The sequence below is a fragment of the Rhagoletis pomonella genome, unplaced genomic scaffold (genome assembly GCF_013731165.1).
Source record: "Rhagoletis pomonella isolate Grant_MI unplaced genomic scaffold, Rhpom_1.0 Rhpom_scaffold_00007, whole genome shotgun sequence".
Classification (NCBI taxonomy): Eukaryota; Metazoa; Arthropoda; class Insecta; order Diptera; family Tephritidae; genus Rhagoletis; species Rhagoletis pomonella.
In genome coordinates, this window is record NW_023458561.1 from 6,929,409 (window position 1) to 6,953,323 (window position 23,915).

Here is a 23,915-nt window from a genome sequence, read left to right on the forward strand (position 1 = left end):
TCAAGATATAACTGTCAAATAGCAAGAGCAACACTTGTTGCGCACGTGTCGAGCAGACAGTTCCTTTCTAGAATCGTTCTTTCCTTTTGTATATTTTATAGTTTAAATAAAGGAGTATACTAACTTTAAAGAAGCGTATCATTATTAAACACCCCAATGAAAACACTTGACAGTTATACCATGTTCTGACCGACAACGAAAACACTTTGAAAACGTGTTTTGGGATTGTGGGCTGAAGGCTGTTCACACCGGCTGTTAGCGTTTTCGTTGACATTTCTTACAACCTCTGATTACAGTTTTGCTAAACAAAAACATAACCAAAATGCTTTTCTTTCATTTTCTTTTCATTAGCAACCTCTTACTTTCAGTCTTATTTTACTTTTGCCAGCCAATTAACAATAAATCCGAAATGACGTATTAAAGATGATAAAATATGACTTCCACTTCGATAAATAATCGAAAAAAAAACTAGTAAAGACACCGATTGGAATGAGGAACGTGGGTTTTCAAGTAGTTTTCAGCGAAAACTGGTTTTCGTTTGACAGATTCTACATGGACGAAAACACAAGTTTTAAGTCGAAAACCAGTTTTAGCAACGAAAACATGTTTTCGATGTCGGTCAGAACATGGTATTATTCATAAACTCAAGGGGTTAAACTCGACTTAGGGCCGGTTACTCAATGTCTGGTTAACACTAATCTCCGGTTCAACATAGTTATCGGCGTTATCGACTCCCTGTTGTATGCATGGAGTCGAAGACGTCGATAATGATGTTTAACCGCAGATTAGTGTTAACCGGACATTGAGTAACCGGCCCTTAATATTTCAACGTGAACATAGTACTAACGGTTATTTTTTACTTGCATGTGTGGCCTTTACGTTATTGCGGTATTATAGAAAAATAAAAGATGGTCAAATATGGTTCTTTATAAATCGATAGTTCAGTCGATTATTTTGCAGGTCCAAAAGTGCATTTATAGTGTTTACTTCTCTAACAGGCGGAAAACAACACGTACTACTGATTCGAAGCCAACTTGGCAACATAAGTTCTTGGTAATGTTGAAAGCCGTAATCTTAGTAGGAGGACCTCAAAAAGGCATGGAATATATAGTTTACAGTTTGAACTGAGTTATATAATTATTTGACTTCATTAGGAACTCGTTTTCGCCCGCTTTCTTTAGACACACCTAAGCCTTTATTTCCAGTTGCCGGACGACCTATCATTCAGCATCACATAGAGGCATGTCTGCGTGTTCCAGAGCTAAAAGAAATTCTAATTATTGGCTATTATTCTCAACTTCAAATGGAGAACTTTGTCAGTGATATGCAAAATCTTTACAATATTAATATAAGGTACCTATCTTCATAACATGCGCTTCGTTTCGTTACGTATCCTGATATTTTATTTTAGATATTTGCAAGAGTTTACTTCATTAGGCACTGCAGGCGGCATGTACCACTTTCGTGATCAAATACGTTCAGGAAATCCTCGTGCTTTTTTTGTACTAAATGGCGACGTATGCGCTGATTTCCCACTGCTAGATTTATATGCATTTCATAGACAGAGAGTCGATACGGCTTTGGTGACCATTATGAGCACTGAGGCAACACGACAACAATCGCTACATTATGGATGCCTGGTATTTGATCGTAATAGCGGTGTTGTATCGCATTATGTAGAGAAGCCTAGTTCATACGTGTCAACCTTTATTAATTGTGGTGTCTACGTGTGCTCCGTAGATATATTTTCTCATCTTGCTGATGTGTTTTATTCGAGGGGTCAGGAATATTTATGCCCGAGTATGACTAATGGAGGAGGTAACGGCAAAGATCAAGGACACATACAATGGGAGCAAGAGGTTTTGACGCCGCTTGCTGGTACTAATAAACTCTATGCAATGCCAGTGCCTAACTGGTGGTCACAATTAAAAACCGCCGGCTCTGCTATTTATGCAAATCGTCATTATTTAGGTATTAAATGTTTTCTTTTTATGCATGAAAAATTTATGTACAATGTATTAATTATAGAACTATACAAAAATACTCATCCGGAAAGGTTAGCCAATTTTGGAGTGAAACGTAATGAGTATGATTCTAATTTAATTTGTACAATATATCCGGACGTTTATGTACATCCGAGTGCTACAGTCCATCATAGTGCAACAGTGAGTTTATGTTCGCTATTGTGAAATAGTTTTAATCGCAAATTATCCAGCTTGGCCCAAATGTATCGATAGGACCGGGTGTGACCATCGGACCCGGCGTTCGAATTCGAGAATCAATAATACTTGAAAATGCAGTCATAAAGGATCATACACTAGTATTGCATTCGATTGGTAAGAAAAAATTTTACACGATTGAATGGTACTCAATATACATTTATCATCTCAATTTTTGTAGTAGGTCGAGGGTCTACTATTGGACAGTGGTCACGAGTAGAAGGCACTCCGTCTGACCCTGATCCAAATAAGCCATTCGCTAAAATGGAAAACCCACCGCTTTTCAACAAGGAGGGCAAACTTAATCCTTCCATAACTATATTGGGTAAGTCTCTACTACATAGATATTGCATTGAATTTTAAACACACATAGCGATTGGAGATAATGATAGTTTTTTTTGGGAATTCTTCAGTATTACTTTCGTACATAGCAAATACCTTGCATAAAAAGTATTTGAAACACAAATATACACTACTTTTCCGAAAAGTATTTAAATACAAAATATGTACGTATTTTGAAAAAAATTTTTAAGATACTTTTGTTTTGAAATCACATGCATTTATCAGTGATCTGCTACGGGTATTGAGCCAACACGTTGCAAAACAACCCAGGTAAGGCAAATATAAGCGAAGCCATTATATCGATTAGGGATGTGCCGGTTATCCGGTAGATATCCGGAATCCGGTATTTTTTCTGTTTATCGAAGATTCTATTTAAAAATCTATTTCAGATTATTTCTTTAATTTCTATACTCAAATTTAATAGTATCTAATTAGAATTGGAGTTAAAAATTTATATATTTTTCTTTATGAAAAGAAGCATTTCCGCATTACCGGTCAAGTTCTATTTTCAACATAAATGCTAAGGTGGTGGAAATTCTTTGCGACTATAATAACAATAGATTGGTGCTTGCACATTTGTTAGTATTTGACCGATTTGTGGCGTGCGCATTGATGTTGTCAAACAAGGGAGCGGACCTACAGTTTTACGTCGACTCCGAACGGCGATTGTATTTTTATGAGAAGCTGTTTTCATGGCAGAAATACACTTGCCATTGCCTGCCGAGGGCGACCGCTATTAGAAAAACTTTTTTTTTTTTTTATGTTGGGTTTAACCGGGCTTGAACCCAGGCTAATCGCTACACCGCAGCGTACAGTGGTCAAATGGAATTTAATGTTGATAATTCACTGGAGTCTTTATTTCTCAACCAATTTGGTAATTTTCTTTTATTAAAAGCTTATAAAATTTGCAAGAAACTGATTGAGTCCGATTTTTGATGTTTTTTTTGTTTGTATTAAATTTTTTAGTGCGAAATGCAGAAAAAGTGGAATAAATTTGTAGACGAATTTCCTAAATATATTGTATGTCAAAATATATTCGAAAGACTAAACTTAAACGTTTTCTAATCCTGCCCAGTTTACTAAGTCCCCATCCTGTTACGAATCGTCGACCAGAACTTCGTTATACCCATATTTACCAAATTTTTATAAACTCGCCTTATTTCATTTTACATAATTTGCACAAATATAAATAAATATATAATATGTATTTAGTTTGCCCGATTTGTAAACAAAGCTTCTCAGCGGTGAAAAATATACTATTGTAAACAACCTAAACGAGAGAAATTCGAAATAGCGCTATTTTTCATCTTCATCATACCAAATGAAAATTCGTTCGATCAACGCTTTCGACTTCAGTCGAAGATCGAATGCATCTCATAATAGGGGCCTATATTTTCGAATTATTTAGTTCACCATCTACCCAGTTTTTAGATTTATTGGTGTCAGAAAAGAAAACGAGTTTTAAAACGTGTGTCACAAAATATGGCAACAATGAAGCCTTACGAGGCGATTCTGGAGCGAAACAATATGTAACCACGCAGTTCGATTTTCATCACACATCACGCATTCCCAAGACAGCCGGTTCCACGTACCGGATTGACTCGGGTTTTACCAATGCAACTCATGTCTTGGCTGGTGTCACTTCCGCCTATGCTCCGGTCTACGCACCACGCGCGAATGGACTGCGAACTACAGTGCCCCATTCTGTAGAGCACCGCTGACACAGACAACAGCGCCCTCATTGCAGGCGCTTACCAACAGGCAGCAACAGCAAGCGCCTCAGATGCAACAGGCCCAAGGTAGACCACACTCCTCCCTCACCCTTGTATCGCGACTAGCCTCCCAAGGCATACGAAACTCCTACAACTCAATTGCAACGGACTACAGAGTAAGATTGAGGAGATAGCAGTCTTTATGGGTCGGCATGGCATATTGATAGCTGCGGTCCAAGAAACGAAGTTGCACAGCAACTCAACTCTGTTGGGTTGCGCCGCCTACAATGTGCTCCGTAACGATCGCGAGATAACGGTGGCGGACTAGCGTTCATCCTACACCACACAGTGCAGTATCGGCTTATCGAAGAAGACATCGACCCGAGGGACCACCCTAGAATGTCAGGGCATAGCTGTTCGGTCAGGCGGTGTCGAGCTCGAAATATTCAACGCCTATATACCCCCTGTCACCTGCTGCCCGGCAGGATATCACCCTGACATAGGTGCGCTACTCAGAGTGAAAACCGGATATCGAATCGCGAGATAACGGTGGCGGACTAGCGTTCCTCCTACACCACACGGTGCAGTATCGGCTTACCGAAGAAGACATCGACCCGAGGGACACCACACTAGAATGTCAGTGCATAGCTGTCCGGTCAGGCGATGTCGAACTCGAAATATTCAACGTCTATATACCCCCTGTCACCTGCTGCCCGGCAGGATATCACCCTGACATAGGTGCGCTACTCAGAGTGAAAACCGAATGGTAGTAGGTGACTTCAACGCGCACCACGATCTCTGGCATTCAAGCCTGCCCAATGATCGTAGGGGAAACCTTTTGGCTGAGCAGATAGACGATTCGACATTCTGCACCATGAACGACGACGGCCCCACCAGGATTATTGGTAGCTGCAGCAGCTCGCCAGACCTCACAATTGCTAGCGCTGGTTTGATCAATAGCATTTCAAGGCGACCTATGCTAACACCAGCATCAGACCATCTACCCATAATCATCTCGATCAATAAGCCCACCGACTTTGCTCCCGCGGACCACCGGACCTATGTCAACTTCAACAAAGCTGATTTGGGACGGCTTCGCAGAAGTTACCGAGTACTGGCAAATGAGCGTGACCACCTACGCCAGGTCGACCCCGGGGATCTCGTCTGACGGACCTTAATTTTGTGATTCGGCAACTGGTAAATCAGCATAAGCGGAAAAAGTGGGAGGAGCACTTGAAGGCCTGTAACTTCACATCTGGTGTGAGTAAGCTCTGGTCAACCGTGAGGTCCCTGTCTAACCCAACGAAGCGTGATGACAGAGTGGAAGACCGAAGAAATGCGCAGCCTACTTTAGAAGGCAATTCACACTGCATCCTTCGGTAGACAGGGCCAAACGTCGAGTGACCAGGAGGCTGCACAAGCTGCCAAAAAACAGTGCACCACTTGTTTTCACCAGCTGTGAAGTGAAGGGGGCCATCGGGAAGCCGAAAGCCTCCAAAGCCATTGGACCCGACGGAATCTGTATGCTGATGCTAAAACATTTAGGGCCTAAGGGAGTAGCTTACCTAACGGAGGTCCTCAACCTGTCTATGGCCACTCTCATCATTCCTGATGTGTGGAAATCAGGGAGAGTGGACCCGCTGCTGAAACCGGGGAACCCCGTCAACAAAGGAGACTCTTATCGCCCGATAACGCTCCTTTCCCCGGTCGCTAAGACACTTGAGGCCCTACTACTCCCATACTTCACCTTCCACCTGACCCCAGCGAAGCACCAGCACGGATTCCGTAAAGTGCACAGCACAACAACAGCACTTAACGCTATAAACACCCAAATAACTCGAGGCCTAAATCGAAACCGCCCCTGTGAGAGAACGGTCCTAGTAGCGCTGGACTTGTCAAAGGCGTTTGACACCGTCTGGCATTCCACGCTACTAGAAGACATCGAGGCCTCCTCACTCCCACAGGGACTGATGCGATGGTCGGCGAATTATATAAGTGGTCGACAGTAATCTTCCGAGATCAAACCTCGAAACCAAGAAGGATTAAACAAGGGGTTCCACAAGGTGGTGTTCTCTCCCCCTTACTATTTAACTTCTACATCTCGAAGCTTCCTCAACCACCTGAGGGAGTTTCCCTGATCTCATACGCTGACGATTGCTCGAATTTTGCATCCGGGTATGGAATTGATGAGCTCTGGTCAAAAGTAAACGACTATCTCTCCAGCCTTTCTCGCTTCTTCACTGCAAGGAGCCTAACACCCTTCCCAACGAAATCAACGGCGACCCTCTTCACCACCTGGACGAAGGAGGTCAGGCTAGAATTAGGTATACACGTCAATGGCACACCAATACCAACTGTAAACATCCCGAAAATTTAGCGGTCACCTTCGATAGCCTGCTCTCCCACTCCACGCACACAACCGCAGTTGTCAGTACAGAGCCGCAACAAGGTCCGGCCGGTTCTAAACTATGCTGCGCCAGTTTGGACGCCGGGGACTAGTTGAACGAAGTGGACGAAGCTACAGACTTGTCAGAACGCCGCACTCCGGACGGCGACTGGGTGCCTTCTGATAACGCCTGAGCACCACCTACACAGCGAGGCCCAAGTACTCCCCGTAAGGGAACACAACAAAATGCTTTGTAAGCAATTTCTGGTGGGGTGTCACAGAAGTGAACATCCAAACAGACCTTTGCTTCAGGAGGAGCCTCCGCCCAGGCACGTCTGGGGGCACCTATTAGTATACAAGGACGCAGTCCAACAATACGTAGACCAACCACTGAACCCGACGACATACAGACGAGCCATCAACGACATCCATAGAGAGTCAGTTACCACCTACCCCGACTCTCGACCTATGAATGCCGTAATAGGAGCCCAATCACCACCTGTAGAAGAGACGGAGCTGCAATTGCCAAGAGAGACCCGCGTTACCCTGGGTCAATAACGGTCTGGATACTGTAGCCGCCTCAACAGCTACCGGTCCAGACTCGACCCCAATATCCCCAACGAGTGCCCGGCATGTGGAGAATGCCCCACGACACCAACCACCTCTTTACATGCCAGCTCAATCCGACTCAGCTAACACCCCTCTCCTTCTGGTCCGAACCCATTGAAACAGCTCGTTTCCTGGGCCTCCCGTTAGTTGAGCTTGACGAAAATGATTGAACGTAGGCCCGAAAAAAGCGGGGCTTAGTAGTGCCGCTACAACAACATTTTCATCACATTTTATAATGAAAAAAATCAATCACGCATTTTTTCTTAGCGGCGTTCATTGTGGCTTATCTGTTGTCTTTGGCGTTTCTCCTCTATTTACCAAAAAGAATCGCTAAATGCGCGTTGCAGACAGAGAAGTTATCTTTTAATGTAGGATTATATCAACGGTGGGAAAACACGGCTCTTTGAGCTAAATGCGGCTCTTTGCTTAGCAAAGTGCGGCTCTTTTTACATTCTCTTTGCTTAGAACATTTTGGCTCTTTACTTTTTAAAATACATATTTCTTTGCTGGACATTCTTTTCCATTGTTTTGGTTTTTTATTTTATTCTTTTTTTATACACATACGCAAATTGAGATCGGAACAATAGGTCCATTCAATATAAATAAATTGGTACGAATTGTTACTAGTACTTGCAAGTTTTTACTGGAAATGCATTCAATAACCCAAAACAACCCGAGAGAGCTGCAAATTCTTGCAAGTAAAAATTTTACTAGCAGGAATTTGCAGGAGTTAAAAAGTAAGGTTATGTTTCAAATTCAAATGTAAACAAACTGTTTAAGAGGATGATTTCATGAAACATAATTAGTGAAATGAAAATATGGATGAAAAACTTAAATCTATTGTATTTTTTTTAATGTTATGATGATGGGAACTATTCCCAACTAAAAAGAAAATCGCGCGCCAAAACTTAACCGTCAAAAAGTGTCAAAATGGCTTAAGTTGCAAGTTTTTACTAGTCTTGCGTTCAATAACATTTTCTGAAAATTTTCTCTTGCTCTCAATTTTACTCTCTATTTTTCTTTTATGCTCTCGCTGCTTTTTAAAAAAGATCTGCCAATTTGAAATTATTTAAATGTACTTCATAAACCATTTTTTATGTAACATCCGAAATTATCCGAAATACTCCTTTTTAAGAAAAGCGAAGAGTTGGAGCTTTTGGAATTAAAAGAAGATAGGGCACTGGAAATTCATCATAAAGCTTTGCCATTGCTTGAATTCCGGCAACAACCTGATAATTATTGAAAGTTATAAAAACTATCAGCTTTTTGTGTTCGCGTATGCTAAAAACTTGCAAAGTAGGGGGAATTGAGAGAGCAAAATGACATTTCATTTTAAGGGAAAGCTGCTAGTTTCTGCTGGAAAAATTTTTGCCAACAGCAAGTTACCAACAAAAAAAACAGCTGGTTGGAATTTACGCAAATACCTAAATTGAATTTGATGGTTTGGAGGTTAAAATAGTAAAATGCGACTAATTAAATTTGTAAAAAGTAAGTAGAAGAAGTATTCGTTTAGTCAGAGAACTGTGTCAGGATAAGACTTCGGGATTTGTTTTCTTATGTTTTCAATTTTATACATTTGAATGTAAACAAAATTTCTTTCTGCTGTTCGTCTAACTTGCAAGTTTCTGTAAATTTTCTGTTCGCGTACTATTCGGAATATTTTTCTCTTGTGAGAGAACAGATGACATTCCGCCGGAATTTTGCTGTTGGACATTTTTTACTGGAGATTTTAAACGAACGTACCTATGGAGTAACCAACATTTAACAGAACTGTTACGAACGGCTTTAAATGACGTAAAACCAGATTTTGAATATTTGGCCAAAGGGATCTTTTGCATTTTCTTTAATATCTATCTTACGTACATTAGAATAATAATAAAATTAATGTTTTTCATTTCTAATAATAACTTTAGGCTCATTCCACGGTAATCGATACCGAATAAAACGAAAATAAACTTAAGAATTTGACTGTATTATTTCTAGTAAGTAAGAGTAAATACATCTAACTTTAAAAACTGAAAGCCAAAATTCAGTGGTTGCATTTATATGGGGAGAGAGGCCCAAAATTCTTTTAATGGACATATCGGGATAAAATTTTTACCCCAAGGTCTGCTAAGAGTAAAAACTGTAATATGTAAAAGTGGGTGGGGTTGGACACGCCCACATACAGTCATGTGAAAAATAATAGGGACACGACATTGTGACCAGTTTCGGCTATTTTTTGTTTGTTTAATGTTTATTATTTTTTATAAAAATACAACTCACTATCTAACAAAAACCATATATGTCCAAATTTCAAACTTTGTAAAAAAAATAGGAAAATTCAACAAAATTTTAAAACAACCCCAAACTTTTTAATAAGAAATTTTAGAAAAAATCTAGGTGTGCAGTTTTATAGCCCATTAAATTCTAGCTTAAGAAATTGCAAGTTTGAAGTGGCTAAAAATTCGCGTGATTGTTGATCGTTTTTTTTGCGGATGGTGTTATTATTTGCTTCCATACAAAGAACTATTGTCAAACATACTTTGAATGGGAAAATATGCGTGACACCGCCAGGAAAAAAATTATCAAAAATTAAAGCGATTTCTTAGCCACTTGAAACTTGCACTTTCTTGAGCTAGAATTCAGTGGGCTATAAAACTGCATACTTATCTTTTTTCTAAAAGTTGTTATTTAAAAAGTTTGGTGTTTTAAAATTTTGTTGAATTTTTCTATTTTTTTACAAAGTTTGAAATTTGGACATATATGGTTTTTGTTAGATAGTGAGGTGTATTTTTATAAAAACAAGTAATTTTTAGCAAAAAAAACCGACTTCAACTCTCATATAAAAAAAAAATATATATACACTGAGGAGCAAAACCGGAACAGTAATACATAATGTGAATTTTCTTGCAATTAATACAAGCAGATAAAGAAGAAAATTGCAAAAAAACGTAGCAACTAGATTGTTCCAGTTTTGCACCCGATATGAAAATTGTACCATTTGCTTGACTTTTAATAAATTGGCCATAACCAATTTGAATATTTTAGCTTTTATGGTCATCTTGGGGTACTTTCGCACAGGTTTTAGACGAACTCTGTTGCGAACGCGCACCGGTTTTCCTCAACGCCATGCCCAAGGTCTTGCATGCGATTGGGCGAATTTTCGCAATTCAACAGTGGCATTTTCAAATAATTCCATAAGTTTTCTGTTGAATCATATCTGGGCTTTACGCAGGTCACTCCATAATTATAAAAACTTGGGATTTATACCAATTTGGTCTCAGTTTTGGAGGATGTTTCTGATCATTGTCCTGTTAAAAATGATAAAAGCCTGCGAAAAATATCCTCAGAAATTGCCAAATTCTTTGAAAATGCTCATTTGTTGTCACTTTTATTTTTACCATCGATGTTACCACAGTTCTTACTACCTAAGGCGTAACACGGCCCTACATCATTAAATGTACACATACAAACCTAGTAGTTTAAATGTTTTGGGAAGTTAGGCGTATCTCTGATGCAGGTGCACAGCACTTGAACCAATATTTCAACTGAAAACGTTTAATTTTATCCTCAGAGTCAAAAAATTAAGGGCCGCGCCCTAATCAGTAGTAAATTTTGGTGGAATAGTGGCCGTTTATGAAGAACTTGTAAATTCCCGCTTCAAAATAATACCAATCCAATGTTTTTTCTTAGTAAAAATGCGTTTCTGACTAAAAATTTTTCTGGATGTCAAAGCAGGCTTTCTCCTCTTCATCTTTGTGCTGCAACAACTTGTTCCCATGTCTTACATAATGTCCAGTCACTTGCTTTGAGGTGAAAAAGCAGTCATTTTTGATTTGGAACCAAAGTTTATAGGCATTTAGAGACCCTCCAATATGCCTAGCCTGGCAAATTGCAATTTTTTGTGGTCTCTTGATCTTACTGACTGAGGTCCGCCCTTTTATCGCTTGTTTAGATAACCATAAAACAGACATTTGCCCGATATGATTTCTTTCTTTATAGCGTGGCCTTTCTGACCGTTTTGCAAAAACTTTAAATTCTTTTTGCTTGGTATGTGCACTTAAAGCACTCACAGCGAAAATCCCACGCGCCTTGATTACAAAACTGCAGGAAATGAGCCAGAACTCCTATTCGAATTATAAAATTCAGCAATTACTAAGAGGGTGCAAAACTGGAACAATCCAGTTCATTTCTGTTTGGTCATTTTTTTCTGAGTTTCCATATGCTAATCTTAACATTTTTATGGTCAAACGTTTAGTTAAACATCGATAAGGCGAAATGCAAGTTTGAATTACCATAAAGTAAATAAACTGAAGAAGTTCATTACCACAAATTTAACTTTCCGTTCTATTGTTCCAGTTTTGCTCTTCAGTGTATATATCTCATGATCCACTGATCGGATCTTAACCAGATTAGTATGGGACCACCTCTGAGCCACTACCTTTCCGATGCAAAAAGTTATGCGGTAACATACATAAAAAAAAAGAAATATTCCGACGAACTGATAACCTCCTCCTTTTTTGGAAGTCGGTTAAAAAATAAACATTAAACAAACAAAAGAAAAATAGCCGAAACTGGTCATAATGTCGTGTCCCTATTATTCTTCACATGACTTTATGTGGGCGTGTCCAACCCCGCCCTCTTTTACATATTACAGTTTTTACTCTTAACAGACCTTAGGGTAAAAATTTTATCCCGATATGTTCGCCGACGCTCAAGAAAATCTATTTTCGGACGCCCACGATTCGAATTGGTGGAAACTGTTGGTTGACATTTTAATGAAATGATGAAATGATCTTTTCGAGCCAATTGTAATGATTTTTCAAAACTGCTGATTTTTGGCGTTTGGATCTTTGTCAATACAATGCAATTTTTTTTACATTTTAATTAATACATTTTTTGCAACTCGTACCGATCTGGCTCAAAACCCTCATATGGGTGTTTCCATCGGAAGGTCCACCACGACAAAAAAAGAAATAAAAGTCTTATATCTAACGTATTTATCTGCTTTTTAAAATATATACTGGTTATGTAAGTAGAATCATGTTTGCGTAAAATTGTCTTCCTAGGTGGCGCCAAGGTCGAGATATTTCGATAAACCGTATTTATGGTCCGATTTGGTTCGAATTTGGCGTATGTAGATGAAACATAATAAATCATATATTTCCAAAAAATTTACCCTGTTTTATTTGCGTTTAAAATTAATTTAAAAGTAATATTAACAAAAATATAACGATGGACACTTGGGGGTTTTAAAAGAAAATTGAAACAAGTTGCATTAATTCAAAAAACTCCAAAAACAACTAGAATTGCTGCAAATCATATTAAAATAAGTTTCATGAAAATAGCCATCCACAGTTCACAGAGTTTTGCGATTTTGTAAGAAATGAAAAAATCAACTTCCATTTTTTGTCACGTAACGCTACTCTCTTTAAATGCTTATATTTCAGGACCAAGCAGTTCGATTGTTTTAATTTTTCGGTTACATATAGAGCTAATTGTTTGCTATACAATGGCCCAAAAAAGTTAAAGAAAACAAATGGTATTCCTTTTTTGTATCACATTGAAACGTACGACTGTCACGTATGCGACGTATGGAAATACCCATATTCAACATCATTCGCTATTGCACCCAGCACATTTTGAACTTTCTGGGAATGCGTACCGGAATTTTCACGCCAAATCTCAAAAACATGCAATCGAGAAAATTCGCAGTGGTAACTTGTGCTTAGAAACATTTTGAATTGGAAAATTAATTAGATCAAAAAATAAACATGAGACAAACTGTAGAAAATAAAGAGCTTGGATTACGTTATGGAATACTACGCGAGCCTCTGCAGGCCGTTGCATCTACACTGAACATTTTTATAATCTTAATGTATTAACAAACAATATGTAAATAAAAATATTGAGGGCCGATAAGGGAAACATACTTAAAACGTTACCTAAATACTTGAAAGACGAACCAGGAAACACACAAAATCCTTATTTTTCTAAAACCACGATTTGCATAAAACACAACACGAATTATCTAAAAGTTTAATTGTAGAAATAAAGTCAATACCTTTGTGTACAATATCGATTGCAAACAATTTTAATTCACTCAACCTTTCACAATATTTTAATTACGTTAAATCCAATTCAATTTTCAGCGTACTGACGTTGTACAAATAAAATGAACAATTGATGACACTTTTGTTGTTTTTTTCAGAAACAACCGTTAGAAAAAAACAAAAAATATATGACAACATGAAGTTTGGATAAAAAACTGATTGCTAAGCCTATTTTGGATCAAAAACTGTTAAATACATTTTTTTAATTTTGGCCTATGGCAGCAACCACTGTGCGCTGGTCTGATAAACAGCGTATCATGGTGACCTATGCTGACCCTAGCATCATACCATCTGCCCATAGTCATCTCGATTGATAAACCTCCCGACTTTGCTTCCGCGGATCACCGGACCTATGTCAACTTTTCCAAAGCTCACTCGAAAGGCTTCGCGGATGTTACTGAAAGCGCCTTCACTGCACTACCCATACCAACCGACGTCCACATAGGTGAACGTAAATTCCGCAGGGTTGTCACTGCTGCTGCAGCTCGCTTCATCCCAGCAGGATGTATTAAGGATCCACGTCCGAACTTTCCTGCTGAAGCGGCTGTTCTAGCCGATGACCCTGACAACCTTCGTCAGGCCGATCCCGGAAATCCCCGTATCAAGGATCTCAGTTCGGAGATCCGGCAACTTGTGAACTTAACTAAGCGGTAGAGCATTTGAAGGCCTGCAACTTCGCCTCTGGTGTGAGCAAATTTTTTTCAACCGTGAGGTCGTTGCCCAACCCGACGAAGCGTGACGACAGAGTCGTAGTAGACTTTGGTGACCACGCTTCGTCGGACCCGGAGCGATGCGCGAACTGTTTTAGCCGGCAGTTCATTCTGTATCCTTCGGTGGATAAAGCCAAACGTCGAGTGACCAGAAGGCTGCACAAAATGCCAAAACCCAGTGTGCCTCTTGTTTTTACCAGCGGTGAGGTAAGGGTAGCCATCGGGAAGGTGAAAGCCTCCAAAGCCATTGGACCCGACGGAATATGCATGTTGATGCTGAAAAATTTGGGTCCTGCGGAGTAGCGTACCTAACGGAGGTCCTCAACTTGTCTATGGGGGAAACCAGCCAACAAAGGAGAGCCTTATCGCCCGATAATCCTCCTTTCTCCGGTAGCGACACTAGACCCCAGCGAAGCGTCAACAACAACAGCACTTAACGCCATTAACACTTAGATAACTCGTGGCCTTAACCGAAACCGCCCCTATGCGAGAACTATTCTAGTAGCGCTGGACCTGTCCACGGCGTCCGACACTGTCAGTCAGTCAACGCTGCTAGAAGACATAGGGGCCTCCTCACTCCCACAGGGACTCAAACGGTGGTCGGAGTATTACCTGAGTGGTCGACACTCGTCAGTAATTTTCAGAGACAAAACCAGCAAGCCACGTAAAATTAAACAGGGGGTACCACAGGGTGGTGTCCTGTCCCCACTACTGTTTAACTATTACATCTTAAAGCTTCCTCAACCACCAGACACCCTGTCAATATTGTCTCTTATGCTGACGATTGTTCGATCATGGCGTCTGGGAATGGAATTGATGACTTGTGCTCGAAAGTAAACGGTTACCTCGTCGAACTTTCTCGCTTCTTCACTGCAAGGAGCCTTGCCCTAGGTTAGGTTAGGTTAGGTTAGAGTGGCTGCCCCGCGCAGAGCGCGGAGCACACGTGGGCTGGAAAAGCCTGTTGTGATACCACTGGCCGAAGCCATTTGTTTCTTTCCCTCCCTTAGTAATTGAACCACCGAGTGCGTTTTATATAGCACAAAAAGTCGAGAACGTTCGCCGAGTTCAAATCGGCTAAACAATCTACAAAGTACATGTTGAAGAATTGGTTGCGCATGTTGGCCAGGGCGCACAGTGCCGCGAAGGTGGACAAAAATACAAAAATCGACTGTCTTGAAACTTAGATGTTTTGATGTCAAGTTACAGCTAAATCTCCAACTAAGAGAAGTTCATAAGTTATTTTGTGATAAAAACAACTTTCAGCCTCACACACCCCCTCAAAGTACACCTATTTTCTACATACCATTTCATTTCGGCGATTCGCACATAAAAGTGGTCGCAGTTAAAAATTTGTTAAAAATACATTTTTATTCCTAGCAAGATCAACTTTTGCACTTTGATAAAGATATATGCGACAAACCAAAAAATGTATGGTTCATGGAAAAAAAATATATACAAATATTTTTTTTTTATTAATAAATAAATATATGATTAAACATACCAAAATCCGAAAATTGGTAAACTTTGGAGACAAAAACAAAAAAACATCTTGAAAGTTCGTGAAATTTTTTTTTTGGTTATGGTAGTTTGGACCTTCTACTAACAGAAACAATCAAAATCTCTTCCAACTTTTTCCAATATTTGAAAATTTTCAATTTTGAAAAAGTGACTAAATGCCTTTTTTTGGTATTATTTTAGCTGATCTATATTTACAATACTTTTTCTGAATGCCCTAAGATCTAAATTTTTGGTTCGCTTTTCAAAAATAAGGTGTTGAATTAAAGCTAAAAGTGCAAAAAAAAAAAATTAAGAGGTACAGGGTGCTTTGAAATGAAAAAAATTATCAGCTAATTAAAATACTTAAATATGCATCACGGTATGGGAGCCAAAAACAAAGGTATACGAAGATTTACATATATATATATATACATATATATATATATATAGAGCAATGACACCAGTTTACAAATAATATGTTAACCAATTCGGGTAAGGAAATAAATGCAATCGAGACACCTTACAGCGCCCAATGATTAGACGAAAGGCGAACAAAAAGAAAATAAAAATAAATAACTTACCTATTACTCTTCATCTGCATAAAGAGTACTATTTTGCTTAAGCAGCAAACAAAAACAGCTTGCGAAAATGATAGTACAAATGTATGCACATCAGGGAGGTCCAATTTTTTTAAATATTTTTTTTTTTGATTGAGTCTTTTTATAATTTTGTTCACCTAACTAATTACATTACCTGTGCAAAAATTTCAACGTTTTACTATTAGTGGAAAATGTTGCTCAACGCGAGTTTAAAATTTCATGAATTTTTCTCTGGTGCTAAGAGTCCTCTCTTGTGGAAAACAAATAAAAACCCAAGAGTTTAGTGTTTTGTTGAACGAAACAAGAGAGTTATACCTTAGAAATTATGGTTGGTATAACATGCCAAGTTCAGTGCATAAAGTTTTAGTACATGGATGTGATGTAATTAAATACTTTGATTTACCAATAGGTAATGATTTTAAAGCTATGTTTTCATTTATTTTCTTAATCTGTATTTCCACCTATTTTATCAGGTTCATTATCAGAAGAAGCCTTAGAATGTTCACACAAAAACATAAGAAATTATCGGCTTAATCATTCTCGAAAAACTGGAAGAGTACAAAGCAATACGGATTTAATGACTCGTTTGATATTATCGTCAGATCCATTAGTTGCATTTAAAAGAAATATAAAACAGAGAAACAAATATTTAAAGGGTTCTGATCTCAGCTTTAATAAATACATTGTTGAAAGTGACGAAGCAGACAAAAGCATGGAATCATTTGAATCAGTGATCACTTCCTCCTCTTCTGAGGACACTGAAACTGAGTGATTATAACAACTAGTTCGGTTTTTATTAACATATTATATGTTATTACCATATAACAGTTATTATTACTTACTTACTTAACAGTGACTATGCTTTATTTTAAATGAAATCAAAAGAATTTTTTTTTTCTAAAGGTTAACATGTAAGGAAAACCGACTTAATTTTTCAAATTACCATAATGTATTCACTTAGGAAGTAAAGTTTAGACGAATTTTGACTATTAAGACTATTTTTCTGAACACTTAGCAACAATGATATGCCATATTTCATTTTTAAATAATCACGTGCAAAAACTCGGTGTTTTTTTAATGGGTACCCGTTACAAAAAAACCGATTACTTTCTTAAAATTAGAGTAATATAGACACTTCAGATGTAAAGTTTCAATAAATTCTGACGACTCCTTCCGGTTTTCGTAAACACCACAATCAGCAATGATTATGCCTCATTTGTCTTTCATATAGTAATGTAAAAAAAAAATCTTTTTTTTTTAATGGGTACCCGGTACCGAAAAATCGATTTCATTTTTGAAATAAGCATGGCTTAGTCCTTTTAGGTGTAAAGTTTCAACAAGTTCTGAATACTATTTCGGTTTTTATAAACATATGTCTACGATGATTATGAGTTATTTTACCTTTTTATAAAATTGTAAAAAAAAATTTTTTTTAATTAAATGGTAACAGATGCTGAAAAACGTTTTTTTTTTCTTAAATTGCGGTGATATAGTCCTTTCAGGTGTAAAGTTTCAGCCCATTCTGATGCCTCCTTCCACTTATATCAACACATGTCCACAATGACTATTTTCATATAAAAATGCAAGAAAAACTCGGTTTTCTCGAAATGAGTAACCGGTACAGAAAAACCGATTTCATTTTTGAAATTAGAGGGGCATAATACTTCTAGGTGTGAAGTTTCAGCCAATTCTGACCACTCCTTCTATTTTTGTCCATCATTTGTATGGAGTCGCGGCACTGTGGGGCGGGACAATGGCAGAGATAGTGTTCGATGGTCTCCACCTCCTCCTCGTCTCTGCAACTGCGACAGAAATCGTTGGTGAGGTATCCTAACCTCTTTCCGTGTGTGCCCATCAGGCAGTGTCCGGTTATTACCCCGACTACTAATCTGAGAGAGGAGCGGTCCAGCCGGGTGAGAGCTATGGATCGCTTTACATCAATCTTTGGCCATATTTGCCGGGTTTGCTGGTGGTTTCCACAGCCCATCTTATATTTACCTCCTCAACGAGTTTCGCCTTTAGTCTGTGTTTGCAGGATGTTAGAGGTATGCCCGCATTCCGAGCAGAATTGACTACAGATATTTCCGTCCCCCTCCTTGCCAGCTCGTCGGCTAGGCAGTTTCCAGGGATATGTCCCTGTATCCAGGGACCCATACAACAGTCACGGAGCATTTTGATGCCAGCAGGTTGAGAGTCTTCCCGCATTCGATGGCTACTTTGCACGTTGCTTCGTTAGAATTAAGAGATTTGATAGCAGCCTGGCTGTCAGAATAGATAGAGATAGACCGTCCTGGAGGGGCGGAGGTTATAAGCCACCGAGCCACCTCCATTATGACGTTTAATTCCGCTTGAAAAACGCTGCAATGGTCCGGTAAGCGAAAACCGAGCCTTGCCCCATCTCCTGCGAAATCCTCGGCAACCCTATTCACCACCTGAACGAAGGAGGTCAGACTGCAACTAGGTATTCACGTTGATGGCGTAGCAATATCGACGGTGAATAACCCGAAAATCCTCGGAGTTACCTTCGGCAGTCTGCTCTCCTTCTCGGCGCATACAACCGCAATTGTCAACAAAGTACAGAGCCGCAACAATGTCCTCAAGTCGCTGGCCGGCTGCACTTGGGGCAAAGATAAAGAAACGTTGTTGGCAACATACAAGGCAATTGGCCGGCCGGTCCTAAACTATGGAGCGCCCGTGTGGTCGCCTGGGACTAGCAGGACGCAGTGAATGAAGCTACAGACCTGCCAAAACTTGGCAGTACGAACAGCGACTGGATGCCTCTTGATGACGCCCCAACACCACCTACACGACGAGGCCCAGATGCTCCCAGTCAAGGAGCATAACGCAATGCTCTGCACGTAGTTCCTTGTGGGGCGCCACAGACGTGGTCATCCCAGCTAACAGCTGCTTGCAGAAGAGCCCTCGCCAAGGCACGTCAGGAGGCATCTCTACGAACTGACGGACGAAGTCCAGAGGTTCACTAAACAACCTCTGGACCCGTCAGCCTACCGACAGGCCCTGAACGGCATTTACAGGGAATCAGTCTCGAGTCATGTAGACTCCAGCCCTGTGAATGCCGTTCTAGGCAGACAACCACCGGACGTGGACGGGACAGAACTTTGTCTGCCTCGAGAGACCCGTACCACAATAGCCCAACTTCGCTCTGGCTATTGCAGCAGGCTAAACTCATACCTGAGCAGAATTAATGAGGATGTGCCCAACCAATGCCCGGCATGTGGAGAGTCGCCACATGACTCTCGGCAGCTCTTCACATGCCCTGAGAACCCCACGCAGCTGACGTCCCTGTCCCTATGGACAGACCCTGTTGAAGTCGCACACTTCCTGGGCTTCCCTTTAGCTGAAACGGACGACAACGTTTACGGATGAATCGACCCTAGCGGGGCTTAGTAGCCGCTACAACAACAACTAAAATTCAGATAACTGGTTCGGATTAAATTGTTTTTGAATTTTTTTTCTAGGCATTGTGTATATATCGGAAACCTATTCGAAAATACTCGTTTTAAAGAATTTTACATTACAGTTTAAGAATTAAGCCTTAAAAAGACATTTTCAGTACCTACCTGTCCCTTTTGCACCAAAAAATTTCATCTGTTTTAACTCTACAGAATTTTCTCTTTAATTTGATACCCATACCGGTTTTCTAATTGCACTGAATTTTTAAAAAAATTTTTTGAATTACTCATATCTTTCAAATTTCGAAGTCCTGATAAGTTGAAGTCAAAACTAATTTTGAGATGGAGATGAAGATGCGAACGAAGATGCCATAAGATATGCCATTGAGTCTTTTGACAGTTGAAAAAGATTTTCACAGCGTCGCTTGCACTTGCCTACATACCACAATAGTGGAGATTGGTTGATGTCGCCTTTATACCTAAGGTTGGTAAGAATGACTATATTACCTCCAGAAGTTACAGGCCTATTAGCATGAGATCTTTCATGCTAAAATGTGGGGAAAGATTGGTAAAGTTGCGTATTCGTAAGCGGGCGCTCTTATCACATCCTCTTTTTTTTGCACCAACATGCCTATTAGGCGAGGATGTTTTAAAGCAAAACATCGATGTAACATCGATTGTTGGGAAAAAATAGGGAGTTTAAAATCAAAATTAAGTTGATACTTCAAGTTAGTTGTAGCGTTTTGGAGAGATTTGGACCCATTAAAAATTATGTCAAAAAGCCGCAAATAGCTTTAAGTATAAACTTAATTTTGACTATGAATACGCCCCAATATGTTTTTGCAAATAAAATAAATCAAAAACACCTTTTGTGGAACTATTTCTTTCCATGAAAGCAATATCGGACCATAAATATGGGGTTTTCAAACATTTCTAAACCTACGCCATCTGGTGGATTAATTCCTCTTTAATATTACAATATCATCCCGTTTTGCGCTAATACTAGGTTTGCATATACATAAGTAGATTATCCTTATTTTCGAGCTTAACTCCCTAATCTGTAATTAGAAAAAGAGACTAGCCATACAAAATTCGTACCTCGTTAATCTGTAATAATAAAATAATCACTCACAACAAATTTCGAAACTAATAATCTGAGATTTGCCTGTGTATACGGCAGTGTCCTGATTTGGCGATTTTGCGCCAATTTGGCGATTTTTATGGATATTTGCGCGTAAAAATTTAGGAAATCGGCGATTTTTGGCGATTTTTTCCCTTCAAATAAATTTTTTCCAATTATAAAAATATACAAAACTTTTCCACGATAATTTTACAGAAGAGGCTAATGAACTGCGTGATAAACTTGACTTAAGAAGCATATTAAAAGACTGTCAAAAGTGTTTAATCACCCTAATCGAAGAACTTTTGAAACGATTACCTAGTCAATTAAATACTTTTAAAAAGGCTTTGATTTTGTCACCAGAAAAGTGTATGAATCACAAGAGGGCGACTTTCAGGGACCTGCCAATTCACTATTTGACTTTGAAGGAAAGAAAAGCAACGGAAACTGAATATTTAAATCTTTTTACTTTCCCATGGAATAACTTTTCTCAGAACCATTTCATCCGACTCAGATGCTTTGTTGAGCGCGTTTTTTCCGTAATGAATTCAACAAAAGCTAAGATTCGAAATAGGATGACAAAGCCTTAATTCATTAGTTCGAATAAAGTGTTATATGAAGGCTAATAGTTTCTGCTGCAAAACGTTTCCAATATCAAACAGTATGTTAACAAGGTTGAATAGCTCAATATATGACAACAACAGAAATGTTGACACTATAGGTAATTTTGAAGAAATTGTGGAAATAGCTGATCTCACCTTGTTATAAGTTTTTATTTAATTTTTAGCGCCGAGCCCTTAAAAGCGGATTGTGCGATTAATCAATTAATATGAGTTATAATAAATTTAATAATTGCGCAGTCCTATTGCAAAATGTTTTGAAGCAAATATTTTTAAAAAGTATGCGTGTTTTTAAAGAAAATTGTTTGTACATCACTATTATATAAGTGATTTGTGTTATTTATTATTACCCTCTGAAGGTATCATATTGGTTTTTGGTTTTAAAAAATATATTATAACAAGATCTCATTTTTAAAATAAAATATTTGTTAAATTGAGTTCATGAATTTTATAAGAAAAAAAATTGGCGAATTTTGGCGATTTTTTTTCAGAAATTGGGTTTTTTAAACAATCTGGACACCCTGGTAAACGGGGGGGGTTAAAAAACTATCTTTGATAGAGATTATATTTATATGTAAAAATACTTTAAGTTTAAAGTTTCAAGTCTCTAGCTCATCGGGAAGTTGGTTAGAATTGATAGCAAAATTCTAGGAGATATATGTATGTAAGTGAAGGTAAATAAAAGCTCGTAAAAACGTAAAATGTTTAATCACTGGGAATAACATAAAACTATTAAAAAGAGATAACAGATCTTTTATCGAAGGTCTTAAAAATATTTTGATTTATGTTTAGAAAGGTTATAATCTAGAAACTATTATTATTTCACTTTACATGCGCAGAGGTGTACAAAAGAAACATCGATAATGGCCATCAACCATCGATGTTTAACAAAAATGCAAAAACATCGTTGCATCGATAGTACCATCGATGTTTTTTCCACTCTAGTCTTTTGACAATGCAACCTTCGCTAGCATGTGCGATTCTGCTCTACGGCATGGAGTAGATTGTACTGGTAAAATCGATTCGCTGGCGCAGCGGGTCACCAGGATGCAGACGGAGGCAGGTCAATATGTCCGTGCGGAGTTAACCAGGGCTGCCCTCAGAGCGGTGTGCTTTGCTCTTTGCTCTAGTACCTGGAAATTGATTTTCTTGTCAATCTTAATGACTGATAACTACGCTCAAGCCTATGCGGACGATGTGGCCATTTAGTCACGGTCCAACCTCTGCCGGCTGTTTGCAGGAAAGCGCACACAATACTGTATATGATTGACGCATGGTGTGACGGAAATATGCTCACCGCTAATCTAGTGTTGTGGTCTTCACCAAAAGCGAAGGTCCATCCAACCTTATTCCCTTCACACTTAAAGGAGTATGATTTAAGATTTCTTCCCGATGTCAAGTATCTATGAGTAATTCTGGATACAAAACTATGGTGGAAATCTCACGTGGAACACAAGACCTCCAAAGCATTGACAGGTCTTTGGCAACATGTGGGGTCTGTCACCTAAGGGAATCTCTGAATCAATCAGTAGCGTGGGAAGTCTACTTGCTAAACTTCAAAGAACTATTGACGTGTGCTATACTTGAGCTTACTCTACAACACCTGGCGCTGCTATTGATGCACTGCTGCACTTACCGTTACTTTGTGTCTTCATACGTGGGCAAGCCCTAAAGGCCAGCTGCAGAACAAAAAAAAATCGGATGTTGGTATAACACTGAGTGAGATGAGGCGGAAATTTCTGACGGCAGAGACCTGAGCACTTGTGTCTTTTCAATGCCACAGGATAGTATACCACCATTACCTTCGTTGAAGATATTCTATAATGTTGAATTCCCTGCGGCTGAATGTTGGTTCAATACCAGCACTGAGCCCGGATTCACACATTGTCCAATCTTCACTTTGGCTCCAAAACTGACTCTGGGTCAGACTCTAGGGTCTTCATCGAAGTTAATGGGGATAATATGCTTTGATCCTCGAGGCTGGGGTATTTGCAATCCTCAAGGCCATGGACTACGTGGTGGAAAATAGGTGGAGGGGAAGGAGTTTATGTGTCTGAATTGACGGCCAAGCTGCACTTAAGGCATTGGCCAGCCCTCTAACTACTTCCAAACTAGTTCGGCAATGCAAGTCTCGACCAAATTATGTTGGCGAGCATAAAAAGTTTGTTTTACTCTGGGTGTCATGTCATTCGGGAGTACCTGGTAATGAGACATCTGACCATTTGGCTAGAACTGCACTCCCACTTGGGCTATCGAAGCCACCATCAGAAACTGGGTCAGCAATGACTGGGAAGCATCGAGGAACTGCAGATGGGCAAAACGCATGTTATCTTCAATCTCAGAAAGCTAATTAGTTTTTTGCTTTCACTGAGCAGACTGGACTGCAGCGAACTTGTTGAATTGCTGACTGGCCACTTCACGTGGCACCAGTGTTGTCAGATTTTCTTTTCAAAAAACAAGCAGAACAATTTTTTTCTCAGGTTTCGCAGATTTTTGATTATATCCGGGTCATACATATTCTAAGGTATCGGACAATTAAAATGTTACCACGAATCACCTTCTCTCAAACATGAAAATTCACTTAATCCTTAAA

The 23,915-nt window shown here is 39.2% G+C and overlaps 1 protein-coding gene across 1 annotated transcript in view; it reads left to right on the forward strand.

The window, feature by feature from the left end:
* Positions 1–973: 973 nt before the first annotated feature.
* LOC118742286 (mannose-1-phosphate guanyltransferase alpha) overlaps positions 974–23,915 on the forward strand; it is a 49,025-nt gene continuing 26,083 nt past the window's right edge. Inside the window, exons 1-6 of the mRNA XM_036474241.1 lie at positions 974–1,096; positions 1,155–1,353; positions 1,412–1,971; positions 2,029–2,165; positions 2,216–2,336; positions 2,401–2,544. Coding sequence (XP_036330134.1) covers positions 1,057–1,096; positions 1,155–1,353; positions 1,412–1,971; positions 2,029–2,165; positions 2,216–2,336; positions 2,401–2,544 — 1,201 coding nt within the window. The 5' untranslated portion in view covers positions 974–1,056. The remainder of the gene's footprint in view (positions 1,097–1,154; positions 1,354–1,411; positions 1,972–2,028; positions 2,166–2,215; positions 2,337–2,400; positions 2,545–23,915) is intronic.